Here is a 19,847-nt window from a genome sequence, read left to right as displayed (position 1 = left end):
AAACACACCCTCCCTGGGTGCCCTTAACAGCTTGAACTTCCCCACTCACAAGCACTCCAGGACTGTGTACAAACAAGGACAAAGGGAACACAGTCATGAATCTGGGAAAACCCACCAACAGAACAGATATGCATATAAAGAGTCAAATACCCTCTACCCCGCTTTCCTGTAACTTTGGCAACAGTCCATCCAACTGTCTGCCCACCCACTAGTGGGAATGTCCCACAGTCCCTTGGCTGCACCACCTCACCTATCCATCAAACCCCACTCACTGTTAGGATCAGCAAGTACTAGTCATCCAAGTGTCTCTTTGCAGGTCTGTCTCCAGTTCCAGGGGAGTTGCTTACCCAGTCCTGCCTGGAGAGGCCACCAGCTAACCCAGTCTAATGAAGTAGCTCATTACGGTGCTAGATAAGCAGAACACTGGGTCATTTGTCACAACAAAGTCCCCCCTGGAAAGGGAACAAGACCACTTAAGACCCTTCAGCAGAATCCTGACCGCTTAGAAATAAACTCTTTAAACTGATCTAGGAGCCAACTACCCCCAAAATCCAAGTTAACGTCTAGTTATGGTGACTCCTCAAGCGTCCTGAGAGGAATTGTGGGTAGGTAGTCTATGCAAAGGAAGAACTCTGTGGCAGCACTTTTTCCTTTTCACCAGTAGAGAGCTCCCCTCTGGAGCTTCTGGCCTACATTGGTCGTATGCTTCCAGCCTTCGGCAGATCCCATAGCATGGACTCTGTAGGAAAGAATGGCAATAAGAGGGGGAGGATTGTAGCTCTGATCTGGAATGTGTTCCTGTTACCACCTGACACCACATCTGGATAATTGAGCTGCATATGGAAAGATAGTGAAGGGGAGAGACGGAGGAATGAAGAAAAGAAAGGGATGGAGAGAGAGATGGAAAAGAAGACAAACAGAGATAGACAAGGAGAGGTAGGTAGGAAAGCAACCTGTTTCTGGATTTGGGGAGCGTACTTGGGGACATTTCTATGGAGTGTAGTACCTAATGTTCACTGTCTCTCTGAGCTCCTGGATGCTGTCAAAGTGAGTTAACTAGCTTGGGGATGTCAGCATCAAAGGGGAATGCATGCAAGGAGAGGCAGAAGGGACTCTGGAAAGGAGCTGTGGGAGCCAGTGGATGGGAGCACCAGCAAATGAAAAGAGTAAGGGAGGCTCAGCTGGAAGTTTTGCAGTGTAGTCTGTGCCTCCAGACAGGACCCTCCAGGTCACAGATGCACAAAGCTAAAAGCAGACATAATTCTAGGGGCAGCTGAGGATGAGCTGATGATGCTGTTGGCAAAGGCTACATTTTCCCATCAGATCCATGGCAAAAGCTCAGATAAACAGCTTAAGGGGAAACCGCAGTGGTTAGTATAATATATAGTAATGTGCCCACTGATGTACAAAGTCTCCTGGTAGTTTTCAGAAATACCTGTCACCGTTTCACTATCTCCACTAGGAGGAATGGTCTCAGTGGAAGTGGCCTAGCACGAGCTGCATACTGATGGCATACAGTAAGATGCAGAGACCCCAGTTCTTATTGGAATACATGGAAAATCAGAGCCTTCCACTGCTGTTGTAAGTTTTTTTCTTTTGAGTGCTTAATTTCACTTTGGTAAACCTCTATGAAAATGAATTTTAAAAGCAGTATTTGCTCTGTAGCACCTCTAAACGTCCTCCTTTTCTCATGTATCCACGTGGCTGGATGCTTTCCCCGATTTCTACGCTAGGGTACATCATCAGGCTGTAAAAGGGATGGGTGAATACATTTTGTGCTTGGACTGGCTTATGTAGTGAGATGTTTACTTGCAGCATATTATTCATCCACTAGTGCTTCATAAGGTTCCAGAGGGAGGGTGTCTCCCATGGTAAACAAGGGAGACAAAGTTGGAATGCAAGCTGTGTGAAAGCCTGTTTGCGTGGTGCCTGCCCACAACCCCCCTTTCAAGAGCCATGGGTCCTATACATGCCTGTCTCAACATGTGGTGTACCTCATCCAGTGTACCAAATGCTCCAATAACAACTATGTGGGTGAAACCAGATAATCACTATGCTTTCAAATGGACTCAGGAAAATGATAAAAGACAAAAACACCATATCACCCATGGGTGAATCCATTTCATAAAATGATCACTCCATATCTGACCTCTCAGTCCTCGTCCTCAAAGGAAACCTGCATGCCACCTTCAAACGATGAGCCTGGGTGCTTAAATTGATAACTCTGCTAGACACCAAAAATCATGGAATCTGTAACCCACTAACTCTCCTTTGTCCTATAACTGCAGAGGTATTAATTGCCCACTTCATTTTGAATGGTTTCTTGCAACATGTATTAGCTCCGTATACTTAACAATCTGTTCCACTTTGTATTCAGCTGTGACACTTTGATTATCTTTCCCAGACCTGAAGAAGAGTGCTGTGGATCTTGAAAGCTTGTCTCTTTCACCAACAGAAGTTGGTGCAATAAAAAATATTACCTCCCCCACCTTGTCTCTCTCATAAAATAAATCTATCTTTTAAAAATTGGTTGCTTTAGTTGTGCTGATTTTGAAGCTTGTTGTTAATATACGAGGCTTCTGTTGCCTGTTTGCATTTCAGAATTAGATTGCTCTGTGCGTTTGTTTCATGCAGATCTTTTTTGAGGAAGAGTACATACACATTTTAAAAAACTAACAAACATTTGAAAGTGCAAAGTGACACAGAGCAGGCACCAGCGACAATGTTGACAGTACAAACTCAGGTTTCTGAAACTTTCACCTCATCAATTTCCTCTAAGAACAAAAGGAAACCCATAGAACTGTGCTGGATTAGCTACAACAGCTGAACCTCATCTTCCATCATTTAAAAAATACCTGTGAGGCCCTACTGCTCTTTCAGTTGTCTTAGGGGGAAAAATCCATCAGAAATCTGACAATAAGTACCAGAAATATATCCGCAGCTACCTATCCCTACTCCTGTATCAAACTAGCTCTCATAGCTCGGCTCTGGCTAAGCAAATACAGTCAAGACATCTCTGTTTTTTTGTTTACCTTTAACATGAAAAATAGAGATGCATGATATTTCCCTCCCTGATATTTCTAGTTATCAACTAAGCCACCAAAACATACTTGACAGAAGAAGGTTTCAAATGCACAAGAGCAATCCATGTTGACAGTGGGAGAGACAGAGAGTGCTGTCGGTAAGGGGAACTTAGTTGCCACGGAACTCACTGTGACATAGAAGCTTGCTAAAATCCAATGTGCAGTTTTTTTTAAAATGTGCTGTCCCTTTTATGCCGGCTGATTAGATCTCTAGAAGGGATTGGGGAGCAGCTGCAGGATGCTCCTGGTGATGCCACAAGACACTCAATTTGCTGCTGAGCTCCTCAGTCATAGAAATTAGAGACAGAAAAGACCTATTGGCTATTTCATCCTTCCCCCGGGGGCTAGGGAAAGATGGGTCCTTGCAGTTTGTGCTCCAGCTGTTCCCTGCTGCCAGAACTTTCCACCACAGGTCAGTTTGGCTTCATGGCATGAGTCACAAGTTATTTTCTTCTTGGCTAATGGAGATGTATCATTCCTGTACGGAGAGCAGAAGATGTGCCATGGAAGAGATGTTCCTTCCTCCTTCTGCGAGAGCCACTGGAGTAGGATATCATCTCTCCATTCAGGGTAGCAGAGAGGTCTGTCATCCAAGGACGTTCAAAAGCAGCTCTCCACAGGCGCACGGAACAAGCTTCCCCCCATGACAGGTCTATTAACGAAATCTCTTGAGGAGCCAATACCACTGATACCCTTCCCCACTGGAGAGGAGCTAAACCCCCTGCTCTTCTTTGTCATGGTTTGTTGCATCTTTCACTAACACCTCATAATGCATACTTTCTCCCAGTCTCCACATCCCAGGAGCTCTTGGGCCTGCATTACTACATTACTGAGGCTACCCATAATGCTTTTCACCAGTGTCCAAGTGTTTATTCCTGTGCTTAACTGTTTTATCCTCTTGCCATTTTCTCTAATGCTCCTCTGGGAGGGTCAGCTAGGCAGGATGGCTCTTATATGTTTGGGAAGAAATAATTAATCCTTCAAGCCTTAATCCTCTAGAAATACATCATGTGCTTCGAGAGGATTTTGCAGGAAAACGGAGGTTAACAGTGGGTCCCTGAGGTAACACATAACAGAATTTCATTGAAATAAAAGTTGATAAACTGACTTGGATGATGCAGAAAATGAGCCACAACATCAGACTACGCCTTTAGTCCGACGGCCAGGTCCTATTACTCACGTATGGGCCTGAGGCTAATAATGATCAGGAGCTTTTAAATCCCTGAGGCAGGAAACTAACGGACGTTGTGCAGACAACATGAGCAAAGAGCAAAGATGTACTTAGTGTCCCTCTGAGGCTCCCGCAGTCACACTGACTGATCCAGTTCAGATGGAAGTGCTAAACTCTGTCATCGCTGGGGTGAAGCATTACAAAACTGTAGGCTGCCTAAAGCAAACTGCTAGGGTGGGGGTGCTGCAGAGAGGCATACGGTACACTCTGGAAGTGCACAAGTCAGGCAGTTAAAAGTTGTGCTTCTGTGATCAGGCCACTGAGCACAAAGACTGAGGCCAGGTCTACACTCCACACTTACCTCTCTATAAGTACATCGCTCAGAGGTGTGAAAAACCCACACCCTTGAGCTACACAGTTATGCGGACCCGTAACTCCCCGTGTAGACAGTGAGCGTCCCCCGCCAACATAGGTACTGCCTCTCAGAGAGGTGAAGTAACTAAGCCAAGGGGAGAGCTCTCTCCTGTCGGCTTAGAGTGTCTTCATCAAAGCGCTACAGTGGCAGGGCTGTATCCGTGCAGCTGTGCCAATGCAGTGTTTGTAGGGTAGACCTGCCCTGAGAGCAGAAGACTCGTGAGTCCTAGTCCCAGCTCTGCTAGTGGCTACCTTTGGCAAGTCACGGAAAAGGCATTCCTAAAAGCTGGGTTTGTGCCCTTTGTAGCTTCTGTTGATTTACAAGGAAGCCAGGAAGAGATTCTGGGGGGGAGTGTTATTACTTGTTTTTTACCTTAAAAAAGGAGAGTTCTTGCTGAGTGGCGAGAAGAATCGGAAAGAGCTGGGAGGCACCAGTAAGGGATCTTTCGTCTCTGGCTATCAGCCACATGCTAAGAGAAGAGAAAGCAGAGTAATCAGAGAAACGTTTCCCCTTTAAATACTCTCCTGTGTGACAGGGAATTTGACAAAAGGGGAAATCAAAGAAATAGCAAGTCCGGGGGAGAGAACAGGATGTATTGACAAATGGACTCACTTGCAGAAGCACCTGCACTATGCTGGCTGGAAAGGACATAGTTATGACAGTGGACTGGGACTCAGGAGATCTGGGTTAGCTCTGGCTTTGACTCCCTCGGTCTATTTAGGTTGTAAGCAGCTCTTCAGTGCAGGGACTTTCTACTATTCTGTGTGTTTGTACAGTGCCTAGCATAATGGGGCCTCAATCTTAGGTGGACCTTAGGCACTACAGTAATAAATGTAACAATCTTGGGGTTCATGAAATTACAAATCAGTGAATGAAAAAGGAATAAGCAGACAGCCATGTGGTCTTCCCAACCCTCCTCCCCCCCCCCCCCCCCCCCGCCTCTAGGGCACATCTCCAAATTCCAACCCTCATAGCACAGTCCCTTATGAGGGAACGTCTCCAAAAACACAAACTTTCATAAGCATTTCTACAATAAACATTATTGATAATAATAAGCACACAGACAGCTTCTGAGGACACACTGAAAGACACAAAGGTATATTCTTTGGAGCAATTCTGCTTATTTACAGAGAAAGGACAAAGTCCTGTTCAGCGGAACACAACAGAAACAAACACGAGCAGGCCGTTTCCTTATTCACAATTTTCATATCTGTCCCTCCAGTCAGTTCTTTGCCCCAAGGAGCTCTGTTTCTGCTCCCTCTCCAGGATATGCTCACAACTCCATCTCGCCCTCTCTGCTGGCTTTCTCCTCTCTGGCTTTCTTACACACACTCAGCTTGCCAAACAATCCCCTTGCCCCTGATCAGCAGTGCCATGCAAACCATTCTTTTGGGCCTTGGCTTCTGTTGTTTTTAGTTATCACTACATAAAGGAGCATAATTGCTCCTTCGTTGATCCTGAAAGAAGGGCAGTTAGCACACCCAGGGGCTTTAACCATGTCTATGATAGTCTGTAGAGCAAGAACCCATTCCAGGAGCCATTAACACCTTCCAGCATAACAAGTACTTTCTCACAATACCTTTCAGAGTAATAGCCATGTTAGTCTGTATTTGCAAAAAGAAAAGGAGTACTTGTGGCACCTTAGAGACTAACCAATTTATTTGAGCATAAGCTTTCGTGAGCTACAGCTCCGATGAAGTGAGCTGTAGCTCACGAAAGCTCATGCTCAAATAAATTGGTTAGTCTCTAAGGTGCCACAAGTACTCCTTTTCTTTTCACAATACCTTGTGAGTCCTTTATCTCTGCTATTTCAAGGTGAGGAGGCCTGTTCCCTACATGACACTTATGTTGTGTTTTTCTCTTTCTTTCCTGGCAGAACAAATGACTATATAACCGTTGATCACAGAACATCCTGATCATCCTCCTCATCTATTATTGGGAGTGGACTACATCTACCCTGATCGAACTGGCCCTGTCAGCATTGGTTCTCCACTTGTGAGGTAACTCCCTTCTCTTCAAGTGCCAGTATATTTATGTCTGCATCTGTAATTTTCACTCCATGCATCTGAAGAAGTGGGGTTTTTACCCGTGAAAGCTTATGCTCAAATAAATCTGTTAGTCTTTAAGGTGCCACCGGACTCCTTGTTGTTTTTGTGGATACATACTAACATGGCTACCCCCTGATACCTGTTTCTCTGCTATTATCTGCAGGCATCCCGAGAGAGAAACGCGGAGGAGGGACATCTGAAGAAAACAAGGAATTGCAGCACTGAGATGAGGAGACTGGGGGAGGATGGGGTGAGTGGACGTGCTGGTTACTGGGGAAGCACAGACACATTGTGAACGGTTTATGTAGTGGTTAGCATTCAGCATTGTATTGCACATTAATACACTTAGTAAGCTGGGTGGCCGCAGTGATATTCTACATCCAGTGATAATCAGGCCATAAGCCACATGAATAACAGGGCCCGATTCTGTCCTCACTTACCAGAATGTTAGATAGGAATAATTCCATTCAGGTCAGTGGAGTTGCACTAGCTTGTACCAGGATAAGTGACAGGAGAATCAGCCCACAAGTTTTAGAAACCAACTAACAGCAGCCCTTCTGCTCCTGCCCACCTCAGTGGGGGTGTAGCAGAGACCTACCCAGTCTGGCTTCACAACAGTTCACTGCCTCAGTTTCTCTCTCAGCTTTCCCACTGGAGTCACGGAGGTGACTTAGCCCTCCGAGGTGCCAATCAGTCCCTTCATACACCCTTGGTGGCCGGGATGGCTGTGTCACCTCACGAGGTGGCAGCATAGAGGGAACCCAGGACCACTCTCTACTACAGCCCTGGGACCTTAATCAATTTAACTGACTGCTCTGTAGCTTAAACTGCCCTGTCTTTCCTTCCTAAGACCCTCCCTATGCGTTCAACCTGGCTCTTCCCTGGCTGTCCTGTTGCTCTTTAATAGAATGCCCCCCCCCACCTTCCCCCCGTCTGCTCTCTTGGAGTCTCTCCCCATACTGAACAGGCCCTCTAACTCCGAACAGGTCTAGTTCCTCCCTCTTGCCATGGGACCCCTATACTCATTGGCCCAGATCCTCAAAGGTATTTTGGTGCCTAACTCCCATTGACTTCAATAGGGGTTAAGTGCCTAAATACCTTTGAGGATCTCTACATTCCCTGTACCAGGGAGGCAGCTAAACCTGGTGGTGGTCAGGCTAAGGCCTAAGCCCCTTATAGGGCCAGCCTGCCTGCGACAGGCTGGAAGGGAGTATGGGAAGAGCACGTCCACTGCCTACTACCTTGGAGTGCCTCCTCCCTCACTCCCTGGGGAGAAGGTCGTGGGATGGGGCAGGGGAGCAGCCCCTTAGAGCCCCACCAGTCTCCAGGCAGATATCTGCACAGAGCATTGATTCCTGCTTTACACCTGCAGCTCCCCGGGGGAGAGGGCTGCTTTGGCAGAGGAGCTCATGGCAGCCCATGGCCGTGCTAAAGGGATGGGAAGAGGAGGCAGACCCCCACCCCCACCCCAGGGCTAACGCTTCCTCTCCTCTTGGCTCTGCTCCCTTAAACCTGTGCCCCTTGCAAGGAGCATTAACCAGACATACTGGGAGGTTCCTTGCACACTTTCCTGGGTCCTGCCTCCCCTGGCCCTGGAGCTCGCTACAGTCTGGCTCAGGGCAGTATGGTGCAGCGAGAGGGAAGGCGGGCGCGTGGGCAAAGTGCTGACCTGCCACTGGCTCCTGTGTGACCACGGGCAAGTCACTGGGGCCCAGGTTTCTCAAGGTGCTTAGTCCCTCCACGTTGAGAGACTGTGTGGATTGGATGACTGAATCCCTCTCACTGAGGCTCAGCCTCCTAAATCACATAGGCCTTGCAATGCTGAGCGGCGTAATGCCTGAACAGCTTTACAAATATGGTTCTCTCTACGCCTCAGCTCCCCGTATGTCCAACAGGGATAACAGCACTGCCCAGCCTCAGGGGGGCTGAAAGGATAAATCCAGGAATGGCTGCGAGGTGCTCAGACGCTACAATGAGGCAGGCCCAGATCCTCAAAGGGATTTAGGTGCCTCACTCCTATTGAAATCAATAGGAGTGAGGCGCCTGAATCCCTTGGAGGATCTGGCCCGTAGAGTTTGATTTCTGATCACTAGGACACACCCATCCCCACAGTGGGTCAATCAGAGCATTAAGAAACCACACTAGCATGAGCTGCCTCATTTATACGTCTCTCTCGGGTACAAAAAATTAAACCAAACAACCTTCTTCGTGCCCCTCTGTACCTGTGCATGGACATTCTCAGAGAATGGAGAATCATATTGGCCATTCCCTCAGCCTGTACCACCCGCCATGGGCATTGCCTCCACTTGTTCTGGTCAATAAACCGTTTGGGACAGGGAATTTGTCTTGTAAAACACCAAACTCATCTATGATTAGGGCTTCTGATTTGTTATTTTAACCCCTAAACCCTGATAAAACAGCCTGAGACAAAAGTTGAAATCAGTGTTTATCCAATAAACACTGGAAAACATTGGAAATGGTTACCTGTATTTAAGAGCTCATCCCCACAGAACATTAATGTGGTTATGGGTGTGTGATTCTAAAGCACACTAGTATGTTGCTCGTTAATTGGTCCACACAGACCCTGCTGGTGCGCATTAAAGGTTCCTCAGTGAGCTTTAATGTAGTATGTTAACGTGCACTAGGGATTACTTGTTACAGTATATACAAAAAGAAAGCACACCCCACATCCCCTGCAATCACCAATTTTTGGACTCTACACAGAATTCACAAATTGCTAAAAATAACCCCCCTATAATCATAGAACTGGAAGGGACCTTAAGAGGTCATCTAGTCCAGTCCCCTGCACTCGTGGCAGAACTATCTGGACCATCCCTGACAGGTGTTTGTCTAACCTGCTCTTAAAAATCTCCAAGGATGGAGCTTCCACAACCTCCCTGGGCAATTTATTCCAGGGCTTAACCACCCTGACAGTTCGGAAGTTTTTCCTAATGTCCAATTGAAACCTCCTTTGCTGCAATTTAAGCCCATTGCTTCTTGTCCTAGCCTCAGAGGTTAAGAAAAACCATTTTCTTCCTCCTCCTTGTAATAACCTTTTACATACTTGAAAACTGTTATGTCCCCGTCTCAGTCTTCTCTTTTCCAGACTAAACAAACCCAATTTTTTCCATCTTCCCTCATAGGTCATGTTTTCTAGACCTTTAATAATTTTTGTTGCTCTTCTCTGGACTCTCTCCAATTTGTCCACATGCTTTCTGAAATGTGGTGCCCAGAACTGGACACAATACTCCAGTTGAGGCCTAATCAGTGCAGAGTAGAGCGGAAGAATTACTTCTCGTGTCTTGCTTACAATACTCCTGCTAATACATCCCAGAATGATGTTTGCTTTTTTTGCAATGGTGTTATGCTGTTGACTCATATTTAGCTTGTGGTCCACTATGACCCCCAGATCGCCTTTCTGCAGTACTCCTTACGAGGCAGTCATTTCCCGTTTTGTATGTGTGCAACTGATTGTTCCTTCCTAAATGGAGTACTTTGTATTTGTCCTTATTGAATTTCATCCTATTTACTTCAGACCATTTCTCCAGTTTGTCCAGATCATTTTGAATTTTAATCCGATCCTCCAAAGCACTTGCAACCCCTCCCAGCTTGGTATCATCCACAAACTTTATAAGTGTACTCTGTATGCCATTATCTAAATAATTGATGAAGATATTGAACAGAACCAAACCCAGAACTGATCCCTGCGGGACCCCACTCGTTATGCCCTTCCAGCCTGACTGTGAACCACTAATAACTACTCTCTGGGAATGGTTTTCCAACCAGTTTTGTACCCACCTTATAGTAGCTTCATCTAGATTGCATTTCCCTAGTTTGTTTCTGAGTAGGTCATGCAAGACAGTATCAAAAGCCTTTCTAAAGTCAAGATATACCCCGCCTACCACTTCCCCCCATCCACAAGGTTTGTTACCCTGTCAAAGAAAGCACTCAGGTTGGTTTGACACAATTTGTTTTTGACAAATCCATGCTGACTGTCACTTATCACCTTATTATCTTCTAGATTGCTTAATTATTTGCTCCATTATCTTTCCGGGTACAGAAGTTAAACTGACTGCTCTGTAATTTCCTGGGTTGTCCTTATTTCCCTTTTTGTAGATGGGCACTATATTTGCCCATTTCCAGGGCAATGAAATTAATAATAATGAAATTATTGAACCCCAAAAAGCAGAACCCTATCTCTGATCTACAGTAACAGCAGGTATTCCTAAGGTGTCTCTTGCCATGATATCTAAGCAACACTGTTGCGAGCACCCGCCACTGGATTCAGCAGGAAGGTGAGATAAACCTCTCCAAAACACTCTAGTTGCAGCAGTCAGTGGACTAGCTAGAGATGGCATAGACCAATTAGACCATACAGCCCACCTCCCAGGGACACAGCTGTCTGCCTTCTGATGTTTGTGGCTTCTGGATGCCCTGGAGGTACAGCTGCCATTGCACTGTCTGTATCAGCACTGAGCCACTTCAGTAACTTGTCTCTCCTTATGTTAACAGGTTTCCCTCTGTGCCTGGGCATACAATGGCAATTCTACCAAAGTGAGAGCTCTTTAATGTGAGTACCCAGCAGCAAGCTTCTGCTGTCTGTGGTCTGGACTTTGACTATCATCAAAGTGATCTGCCAGCTCCCCTCTCATCTCCCCGTAAAGGCCAATGTGTTAGACCATCCATGTACATTTGCTATGACATACATCAGTGTTGATGAGAGACAGGAACACTGCCGGGTGATTTTGAGCTGCCAGAATAATCAGCTGTATGCACAACATGGCCTAAAGGATTTTTCAATTAGCAACATGCATCCACTAAAGAACTTAGACACTCAGATTCTTGCTGGGGACTTCAACCCTGTAGACTCATGTCGCATAGACAAGACAACCTTCGCCAGTACCGCAGAAACCCGGCTGTATCGGAGTGTGGAGAATCTACACTGGGCGACAGTTGCAGACTCCAGTCTGTATTCGCAGTGCCGGAGCATGGACAACGAGCTCCTTTTCCACTATAAAGGTGCCAGTTACTGGTCCAAAGGCTCTGCAGAGAGAGCCCCAGTACAGAGCACAGCAGACGCTTGCGGGCACCTGCCCCTCCACCCCAAGCAAACGTCACCATCTGCGCGAAACGTTCCCCTTCCTCCTTTTGCCAAAGTGTCTCAGTGGCTTTTCCCTTCCGCGGAGGAGAGAGCCCTACATGGGGATGCCAAAAAAGAACTGAAGGAGAAGCTGAGGATTCACAGCGCCAAGCCGGCGGCGGAACCGTGCAAGCCCGTGCGTCCCCAAGCGCCTTTGACAGACCAGGTGGCGAGGGAGTTCTCAGAATGTCGGACGTGCCAGCAGTACAAAAATGGGTGTGCTGTACACTGCTGTGCGGTGTTTGTGGAACACGCACCCTTCAGTCAAGGCCCCACAACGGCGCCGGGGAGACAGAGGCCATGTTTTGCGTGCAGGATAACCAGTCCGGAAGACATCAAGCAGGAAGCTCTGAGGAGGTTGCAGCTGAGAAGACAGAACAGCTCTCCCAGCCTGACTCTCCATCATGCCAGGGAAAGCCAAGAGATCGTCAAATCCAGAACCATTGGATCCCTGAAGGGTTGTGATGGGGAGACTGATGCCAAAGGGCCGGCAGAGCTGAGCAGAAAAGAACGCTGTAAAGGGAGACTCTACATCCCTACCTTTGAGGAGTTCAAGCGAATGAGAAGCAAGGAGATGCGTTTATCTGCGGGTACCAATGGGCCAACAAAGTGCCTGAGTGAAGGGTCTCTGGCAAGCCAGACTCTGGAAAAGGAAAGCAATAAGGACATCCACTTGGCTGTGCCACAAGAAGCCCTGGAGGCCAAACTCCCCAGCGATTCCACAGCAACAACGGACGACTATGATGATGTGTTTCATGAAAGCCACATCACTGCTGGCTCTGCCCATTATGGAGACATTCCAGCCACCTGGGGCAGCTTCAGTTTGGTCAGCACAGCTGGGGCTAACCAGTGCCTGTCGAAAGACTGTACCTACCAGCTGTCAAGTACAGATAGGTCCCTGGTCCCTATTTGCTCTAGCCCGATTCCAAGATCGCCTTTGCAGGCAATAGCAATCCACGGGGAGAGGGAGGAGGTCTGCAGTGATGAGCAGCAGGGATTAGACTCAAGACAACTGAGTGGAGTCCTTCACTTTGCTGGGCAGGCACTGGCTTCTGAAGCCCATTCTTCTTGCTGTCCATCGCTGCTCTTAGAAGCTACAGACCTATCCAGTTATGGAGCTAAGCTACAAAAAATGAAGGATGAATTCATAGGCTCAGCACTGGATCTTATTAAGAAAAGGTAACATACTCTACTGGGACACTGAAAGCAGTCCTGGTTTGAGGGGTCTATGTCTTCCTCCCAATATGTAAGTGTAACTCCCATTGGATCAGTACTCTGCAGTTATACAGAGCCTTTCAGCTTAGGATCTCAGAGTTACAAAACCTAAACAATAGAAATGGCTATTTATTAGTTGTATTATCACAGTACCTAGGGACCCTAGTCATGGATCAGACCCCCATGTTTCCACTATTTTTTTTAATCCTAATGGAAGTAGGTGTTTGACACAAACATTTCCTTTTAGTGTTTGCAACTGAAACACTGCACCATCCTGCTAGTACCTGATAACCTGGGGAGGAAATTGACTAGAAACTGATCAACAAAACATTTTAAGGGACTTGTCTGTTTTGATCTATTTTGATTCGAGCTGACTGAATGAAGTACAGAAAGCACAAAGAATGAATAGTAGATTGGAATTTTAAAAATATAAGGTGCTAACAAAACAAAGAGGAACTTATATTTTAAAAAATCTGAGTTTTAAAGTGACGGGGATTCTTTTACTGTGATTTCTCCTGGGGAACCAACCTAGCCAAATACTACCAAGTAATACTTGTAGTGACTAGTAAAGGCTGTTGCTTAATCTGGATAGTGTTTGAAACATTTCCCTTTGGCTAGAACCAAGGAGTGCTGTTTAACTCCCAATTTACAGCTTTGGGTGGAAATCACCAAGTTCCACATGATTTCCACTCAAATTGGCCTAAGATTTGTTTCTAATTCAGCTCAAACTTCACTCCAGAGGCTTGTGACGCTGTAGGAATCTAGCTGGAGTTTCAGGCTTGTAACAAAACCCAAACTCACCACCATGGATGGTGGGTGAAGCTTCCCCTGGGGTGGCTAGCTCCCTGTCCAACCTCTTCCACCCGCAGTCCCACCCACACTCCAGCCTCACTCCGCCCCAGGCCCCACCCCTGCTCCACCCCCAGCCCTGCCACTGCTTACAGCGTCCCTCCTCACTCCCCCACCTGCTGCGAGGGTGGGAAGAGGCGGGGCCAGGTGTCTGGTGGTGGGGTGGCGGCAGCATACCTGCCGCCCTCGCTCACCACTTTTATTTCCTCATCACTTAAGATGACACAACAGATACACCTGGGACATGCTCTGGCTCCCATTGAAGAGAGCGAGGCCCAGATGGCATTTAGGGTCCTAACTTCCATTGAAATCAAAGTTCAGAGCTTAAATACCTCTGTGCATTTGGGCTGTCCTTGGCTCCAACGGGAGCAGGAGTGGGCCTTTAATAAAGTTGTGCTGATGAACACATAGGCTTTGTTAAATTTGTTACAATTCTACCAAGCAATTTTGTCTTGTACCATTACTTACTTGTAGCCACACTTATTTACTTTAGACTCATGTAAATGGTTTCATAGTTTAAGACTGAACATTTATTTGAGTTGTGACATTGGGATGATGGAAATTTTTAAGTCCCTCTTGAATCATTTAATCCCTTTGGCTCACATAAGAGTCCCTGCTGGGAAGAGACACATTGGTCTACCAGTGGAAATCCTACATAGGCTTTTAAATATAAATTGCACTTTCTGAGCTGTCTAAACGATGTGGGATCACCATCCAGGACAGGACACAAGGAGCTGGGGACTCTCAAACTGTTGAGCTTTGAATTTGGGAGGATGAGAAGGAAATGAGACCATCTGTGTAATGAAATAGGAACCGATTGGACAGGCAAGGGATTGTGGGGCAAGTGCTACTCGGGGAGATGGTTAAGGAGAAAGACACTCCAAGAGAAAAGGTTTTCTGGACGACGTAAGGATGGTAGATGAAAGAGCTGTTGTCAAGGGCAAAGAAAACTAAGGCCAACAAGATTAGGGAAAGTGTAAAAAGATGACGAGGAGGCAGAAAAGTCCATCCAGCTAGAAGAAGAGGGGAAGGGACATGGATGGCACACAGGAGCTTGTACGGACCACACCCGTGTTGGGAAGGTGAATGGAGAAGACTCAGGGCTCAAGAAAAGGATGGAAAGGACTGAGAGCTGCTGAGGAGGAGGATACAGCTATGGTGGTTTTGCAGAGGACTGAAGAAAGGCACTGTGCACAGATGGGGTGGGACTAGAGCATCTGTTTCTAGAAGATTCAGGGAGAATAGATGGCTCCACAGATTCAGAGGAAAACAGCACATTCACATGGAACTGCTCACTCCCCTGCATCGTTCCCTGCCAGCCTGAAAGCTTGGCGTGAAGGAGAAGCAATGTGTAACAGAGATCAACAAAAATCAACCCACCAAAACACCTTACACAATAAATAGCCGAAGAGATTTTACCCTGCAGGTGGAGGAGAGCCAGAGACTCCATAAAGTCTACTAGGGACTTTGCTACTGCTATCAATTTGATGTGAAAGATGCTCAGACACTACGGTGATGGACGGCAGGATAAAACCCTATGACAGAGAGACAGACAGACAGACAACTCTGCTGCAGCTTTTTTGGGCCGTAGCATATTTCTTCCCAGCTGAATTCTCTTGTGCTCTGGCCTGCAATGGAGTGTGGGAACTTCAAATCCCAACCACCCAAGGCCAGGATGGGGAGAACTCCGGGCTCCAAGACTCTCAACAGCTCAGCTAGGAAGTATTGTACTGGAGTCCAGAACAGAGGCAGCTGGGTCCTAAGCTTGGTAATATGGTAGAAAGTGGGTGGTGCTGGGGAAAGGGCTCACAACATGGTGTCAAGTGTGGCACATACTGGATCCACCACAAACTGCAGTCTTGCCTACAGTCCACTGGTGGGCCATGACTATCAGAGAGCATAGACTATTTTAGAGAATACAGTGAACACCTGGCAGGAACAGTACCAAGGGAATACAGCTAGCATATGGCTAGAGGAAGGAAAGTCAGATGGGGTCAGTATAAATGGGAAGATCCAATGGAGGAAGCTGAGAGGGAAGATGAATAACGCAGAAAATGCAAAAGGGAATGAAGTTCTGAGGCCTGGAGAAGAGAAAATAAACTAGGCATAGTGCTTTGTCTATGTGCCGAGCATGACAGCACTGATTTATACCTGTTACCCGAAGTTAAGGGGTTGGCAGAGATCTTGGTGTGCTGGCAAGAAGGTCTTCAGATGAGGAAACGAACATCGCTCGGGACATGGGTGAGAGCTAGAACGATGGAGGGAACTCTGGAATAACTGAAAGCACGTTCAGTGAAAGAGAGCAGGAAGGTCAGTGGAGTTGGTGGAGGGAAGAGTTCCACTATCGAGGAGATGTTGCGGCAGACTCCAGGGTCCCTGGCCATGGTGAGGGTAGAGTCTGAATGAGGCAAGTGTGTGAGGAAGCCAGATTTTTAGATTCTGTGGGGAAGACCTGGTGAGAGAGGAAGGGAGGGCCCAGTGGAAGTGGTGGCAGGTGGGGCGAAGTGGGAGAAAGATCACCTCAGAAGCATTGGCTAGAGATGGGCAGGGGCAAAACTCTCAACATAATATTCATCTGTATTAGTATTAAAATGAGTACATATAGACAGCGACCTTCAACCCAAAGGATCCCACGGGATCACGGGATTTACAGAGGGAATCACTTCCCCCTCCACTGAAATGCAGCCACATCTGGTGTGAACAGGGCAGTCCTGTAACAGTCTACAGTGACACTGCACAGCAATTAGAGCAAGAAGTGGAGAGCACTGTATGGAGTTGAGATTCCAGGGGGGCATTTTTAAAGAGGCAGCATGAATTAAGAGCAGGATCAGGTGACCACATCCCACCAAGGGCAGACGGATCCCGAAGTGTACAAGAGCTGTCCCTGTATGGCGCTCACAAAGGAACACGATTTAGGCAAAGATAAGATACTGTGGATCCTTTTAGCGGATTTGAAGACAGACAACGGAGCCAGTCTGCACAAGTTATGGTGTCAGTTACATGATCCATCAGCTTCCCAGCCACAGCCTTATTTCAAGCAATAATTGCTTTTAAGATGAAAAAAAATGAAGGATGTCTGTGCCATGGAAACATCACAGAGGTCAAATTTAAAGAGTCCAGAGGCAAGGGGCCAGGCCCTGGGATGCCACTGCACAGGAACAAGTTCTGTCCAGGCGTGTGAGAGAACAAAAATACCTTCCCCTTTGCTCTCCCCTGATCCCGCTGCAGCATGTGCAAAGCTGGCTCCCCCTGCACAGGTTAGAGCCAAAGGGCCAAAATCTCAGCCCAGGAGGAATCCCAGCCACACGCCTCTTGCAGTAGAGGGAGAGGGAATGGCATGAGAGCTCCTACTTCAGCTCTACGCTGCTGAAGGATCATCCCTGCACTGGGAAGAGCCTCCTTGGGCTGGTTAAACCAGCCAGATTACATCAGTGGTGCAGGACAAAGTGGTCACAGTGGGGAAATCTGCATTAACTCTGGCACGTTGCACAGCCAGTATATTTTGTGGTATAGATCTAACCACAAAAGCAATAATCCAGGATTTCTCAAACTAGGGTCTGTGAGGGTACTCCAGCAGGTCCACAAGTCTTGTCCGGGACCACCAGCCCCACTGATCAATGCCGTGGATCAGCTGTTCAGTGGCGTGCAGGAGGTGCTGGGAGGGAGGGGGAGGAGCGGGGATGGGGCGCACTCAGGGGAGGAGGCGAAGAAGCGGGGGTGGGAAGAGGAGGGGCAGGGTAGGGTCTTGGGGGAAGGTGTGGAGTGGGGGAGGGGACTGGGGCTGAGCAGGGGGTCCATGAAAATGTTTAAATCAAAATGGGGGTCCTCAGATTGCTAAAGTTTGAGAACCACTGCAATAATCTATTTGGCGCACAAAGCAGGTCTAAAGAAAGTTCCGTTCACACGGCACGGACACTGCTGTAGGAATACTAGCTGTTGCCTTTCTTACCTGTTTTACCTATAACTGACCAACCCTAGTGCAGATTTAATTTCTTGACTCTAAAATAGTCTATTTTTTCCACTCTTTCCTTTTCAAAACCACCTGGACACAACCGGCTCCCATTTCCCAGGGAGGATCGCCTTTGGAAATGTTTAGAAGACTAAACAAAATATATAAAAGCCACAAAAACTAACACTGTGAGTGAGCTCCCCAAACATCATTCCCAGAGAAGTGCCTCCACGTCTTCACTTTTAGTAATAACTCTCTGCTCTTAGAGCGGATTGCACATGTCATGAGAAAAGCTCAAAGCATGATACAAACATAAATGAATGATCACTTCCTTGCAAATTAGGTCTGTACGGTCTTGTGCCTAAGGCAGTGCATGGGGAATCAGGAGACCTGGGTTCTATTCCTGGTTCTGCTGCTGTGTGGCCTTGGACAAGTCACTTCACCACTTTGGGCCTCAGTTTCCCCTCCCACTATTGTATATTTAGATTGGGGAAGGGACAGTCTCTTACATCACGTTTATGCAGTTCCTAGCACAGTGGGTCCTTGATCTCAGTAGTGGATTCTAGATGTCACTGTAACACAAACAGCAGTCATAATTTTGTTATTCCCATTCTACAGAGGAGACAATAGAGGCATAAAGAGTGAAGTGGCATAACAAGACCCACATAGCAGGGCACTGGAAGAGCCAGAAATAGAACACAAGGGGTCCTGATTCCCAGCCTTCTGCTAGCACTGCACGGTGACACTGGCGTTGTATACAATCGCAATCAGACTCTAATTGTGCAAATCCTCTGCTAATCCCAGCTGGGATCTAGAAGCACAGAAGTGTGTGAAAATGAAAATATTCATTTGAAAAGTTAACCAACTTTTTCAGGCCTAATAAGAGATTCAGTCTGAGTTTGGGGGAAGATTTGGGTCTGTTCTCACTTTATCTGAACCAGATTCAGTTTGGGTTCTGTGCTCATTCACTTTAGCTGAGCCAGTTCACCTATCCCTAGTTATAAAGGGAGTGTCTATAGACCTCAATATGTGACAGTACTGGGAGCTACAGTTTAGGAGCTGTCAGGCATCAGTGGTAGCCTAAGAGTAAAAAGCTACATAAAGAAGAAACAGTCATTATACTAGGTATTGGTTAGTCACAAAGGCTGATTATATTCCAGTCCCCTGCATCGCTCTGGTCAGTTACACCAAGGTTGTCTGTATACAGTCCTGACAGCCCTTCTTGTTAAAGGAATTTGAAACAAGGGAAATGAAACTTCCTCTTAACAGATTTCTTTGTGATATAAACCCAAAGCAGAAGGCGTCTCAGTATCCTCATGATCGCTTCCCTCTTTTCTTCACCCATTGATTGGCTAAGCTATCAATATTGCACCAAATCCTGTTCCCATCTTCCCTGAAAATAACTTATTTTGTTAGAGACACGGTCCATTTAAATTGAGTATGCCTTTTAAAAATGAGTTCAAAGCAGTGCCAGGCACTACAGTGTCCCTCTGGGACAGTTTTTATAGTTTTATAGCCACTGCTGTAACTGAGATCACCAGATCTGAGCTGATTTTAGATTCCTTAAACCCCACACAAGTGTATTATTAAAACAAGGAATGGACTGAAGCCTTCCAGTTTGGATCCTTCTCTGAACGGATGGGTGCTGCTCAGACCTGGGGACCCTGCCCAAACCCATCTCTGTCAAGAATTTCAGATCGTCTCCTAACTCCTAGTGGTGGCTGCCCCTTTGCACGTATATGATGTTGATTGGCTTCTGCTCCTTCCCTTGCAGCTGCAGTGCTGAGACTGCTGCAGAGTCTCCATCCATGGGATCATGTGACCCTAGGAAAGCTGATCTCTCTTCTCCAGAGGAGGACAGTGATCCAGCTACAGTCATTTCCATGGCAACACGGACCTGGAAGACCAAGCCAAATAATGAGACACCTAGTGACACTCAACCTGCAGGAAACGTAAGGAAAGATTCCCATTTCACCC

The 19,847-nt window shown here is 46.9% G+C and overlaps 1 protein-coding gene and 1 long non-coding RNA gene across 4 annotated transcripts in view; one reads left to right on the top strand and one right to left on the bottom strand.

Annotated features, from left to right (window-relative positions):
- Nucleotides 1-19,847, top strand: part of LOC125644636 (uncharacterized) — an 89,970-nt gene that overhangs the window by 58,670 nt on the left and 11,453 nt on the right. The window contains exons 1-6 of one of the 3 annotated variants that reach the window (XM_075117736.1): nt 735-936; nt 1,463-1,581; nt 6,546-6,669; nt 6,881-6,967; nt 11,230-13,036; nt 19,645-19,822. In XM_075117736.1, coding sequence (XP_074973837.1) covers nt 11,415-13,036; nt 19,645-19,822 — 1,800 coding nt within the window. In that variant the 5' untranslated portion in view covers nt 735-936; nt 1,463-1,581; nt 6,546-6,669; nt 6,881-6,967; nt 11,230-11,414. Of the gene's footprint in view, nt 1-734; nt 937-1,462; nt 1,582-6,545; nt 6,670-6,880; nt 6,968-11,229; nt 13,037-19,644; nt 19,823-19,847 lie in introns of those variants that run through there. The other 2 variants (XM_048868848.2, XM_048868849.2) reach the window with 2 other exon arrangements.
- Nucleotides 606-19,649, bottom strand: LOC125644640 (uncharacterized). Its single transcript, XR_007359076.2, has 3 exons — nt 18,380-19,649; nt 5,042-5,138; nt 606-739 (listed from the first exon to the last, which is right to left on the bottom strand). It is a non-coding gene; the product is annotated as an uncharacterized LOC125644640 (long non-coding RNA).

The sequence above is a fragment of the Caretta caretta genome, chromosome 11 (genome assembly GCF_965140235.1).
Source record: "Caretta caretta isolate rCarCar2 chromosome 11, rCarCar1.hap1, whole genome shotgun sequence".
Classification (NCBI taxonomy): domain Eukaryota; kingdom Metazoa; phylum Chordata; order Testudines; family Cheloniidae; genus Caretta; species Caretta caretta.
Note: the sequence above shows the minus strand (reverse complement) of the source record. Positions and strands in the feature narration are given on the sequence as shown.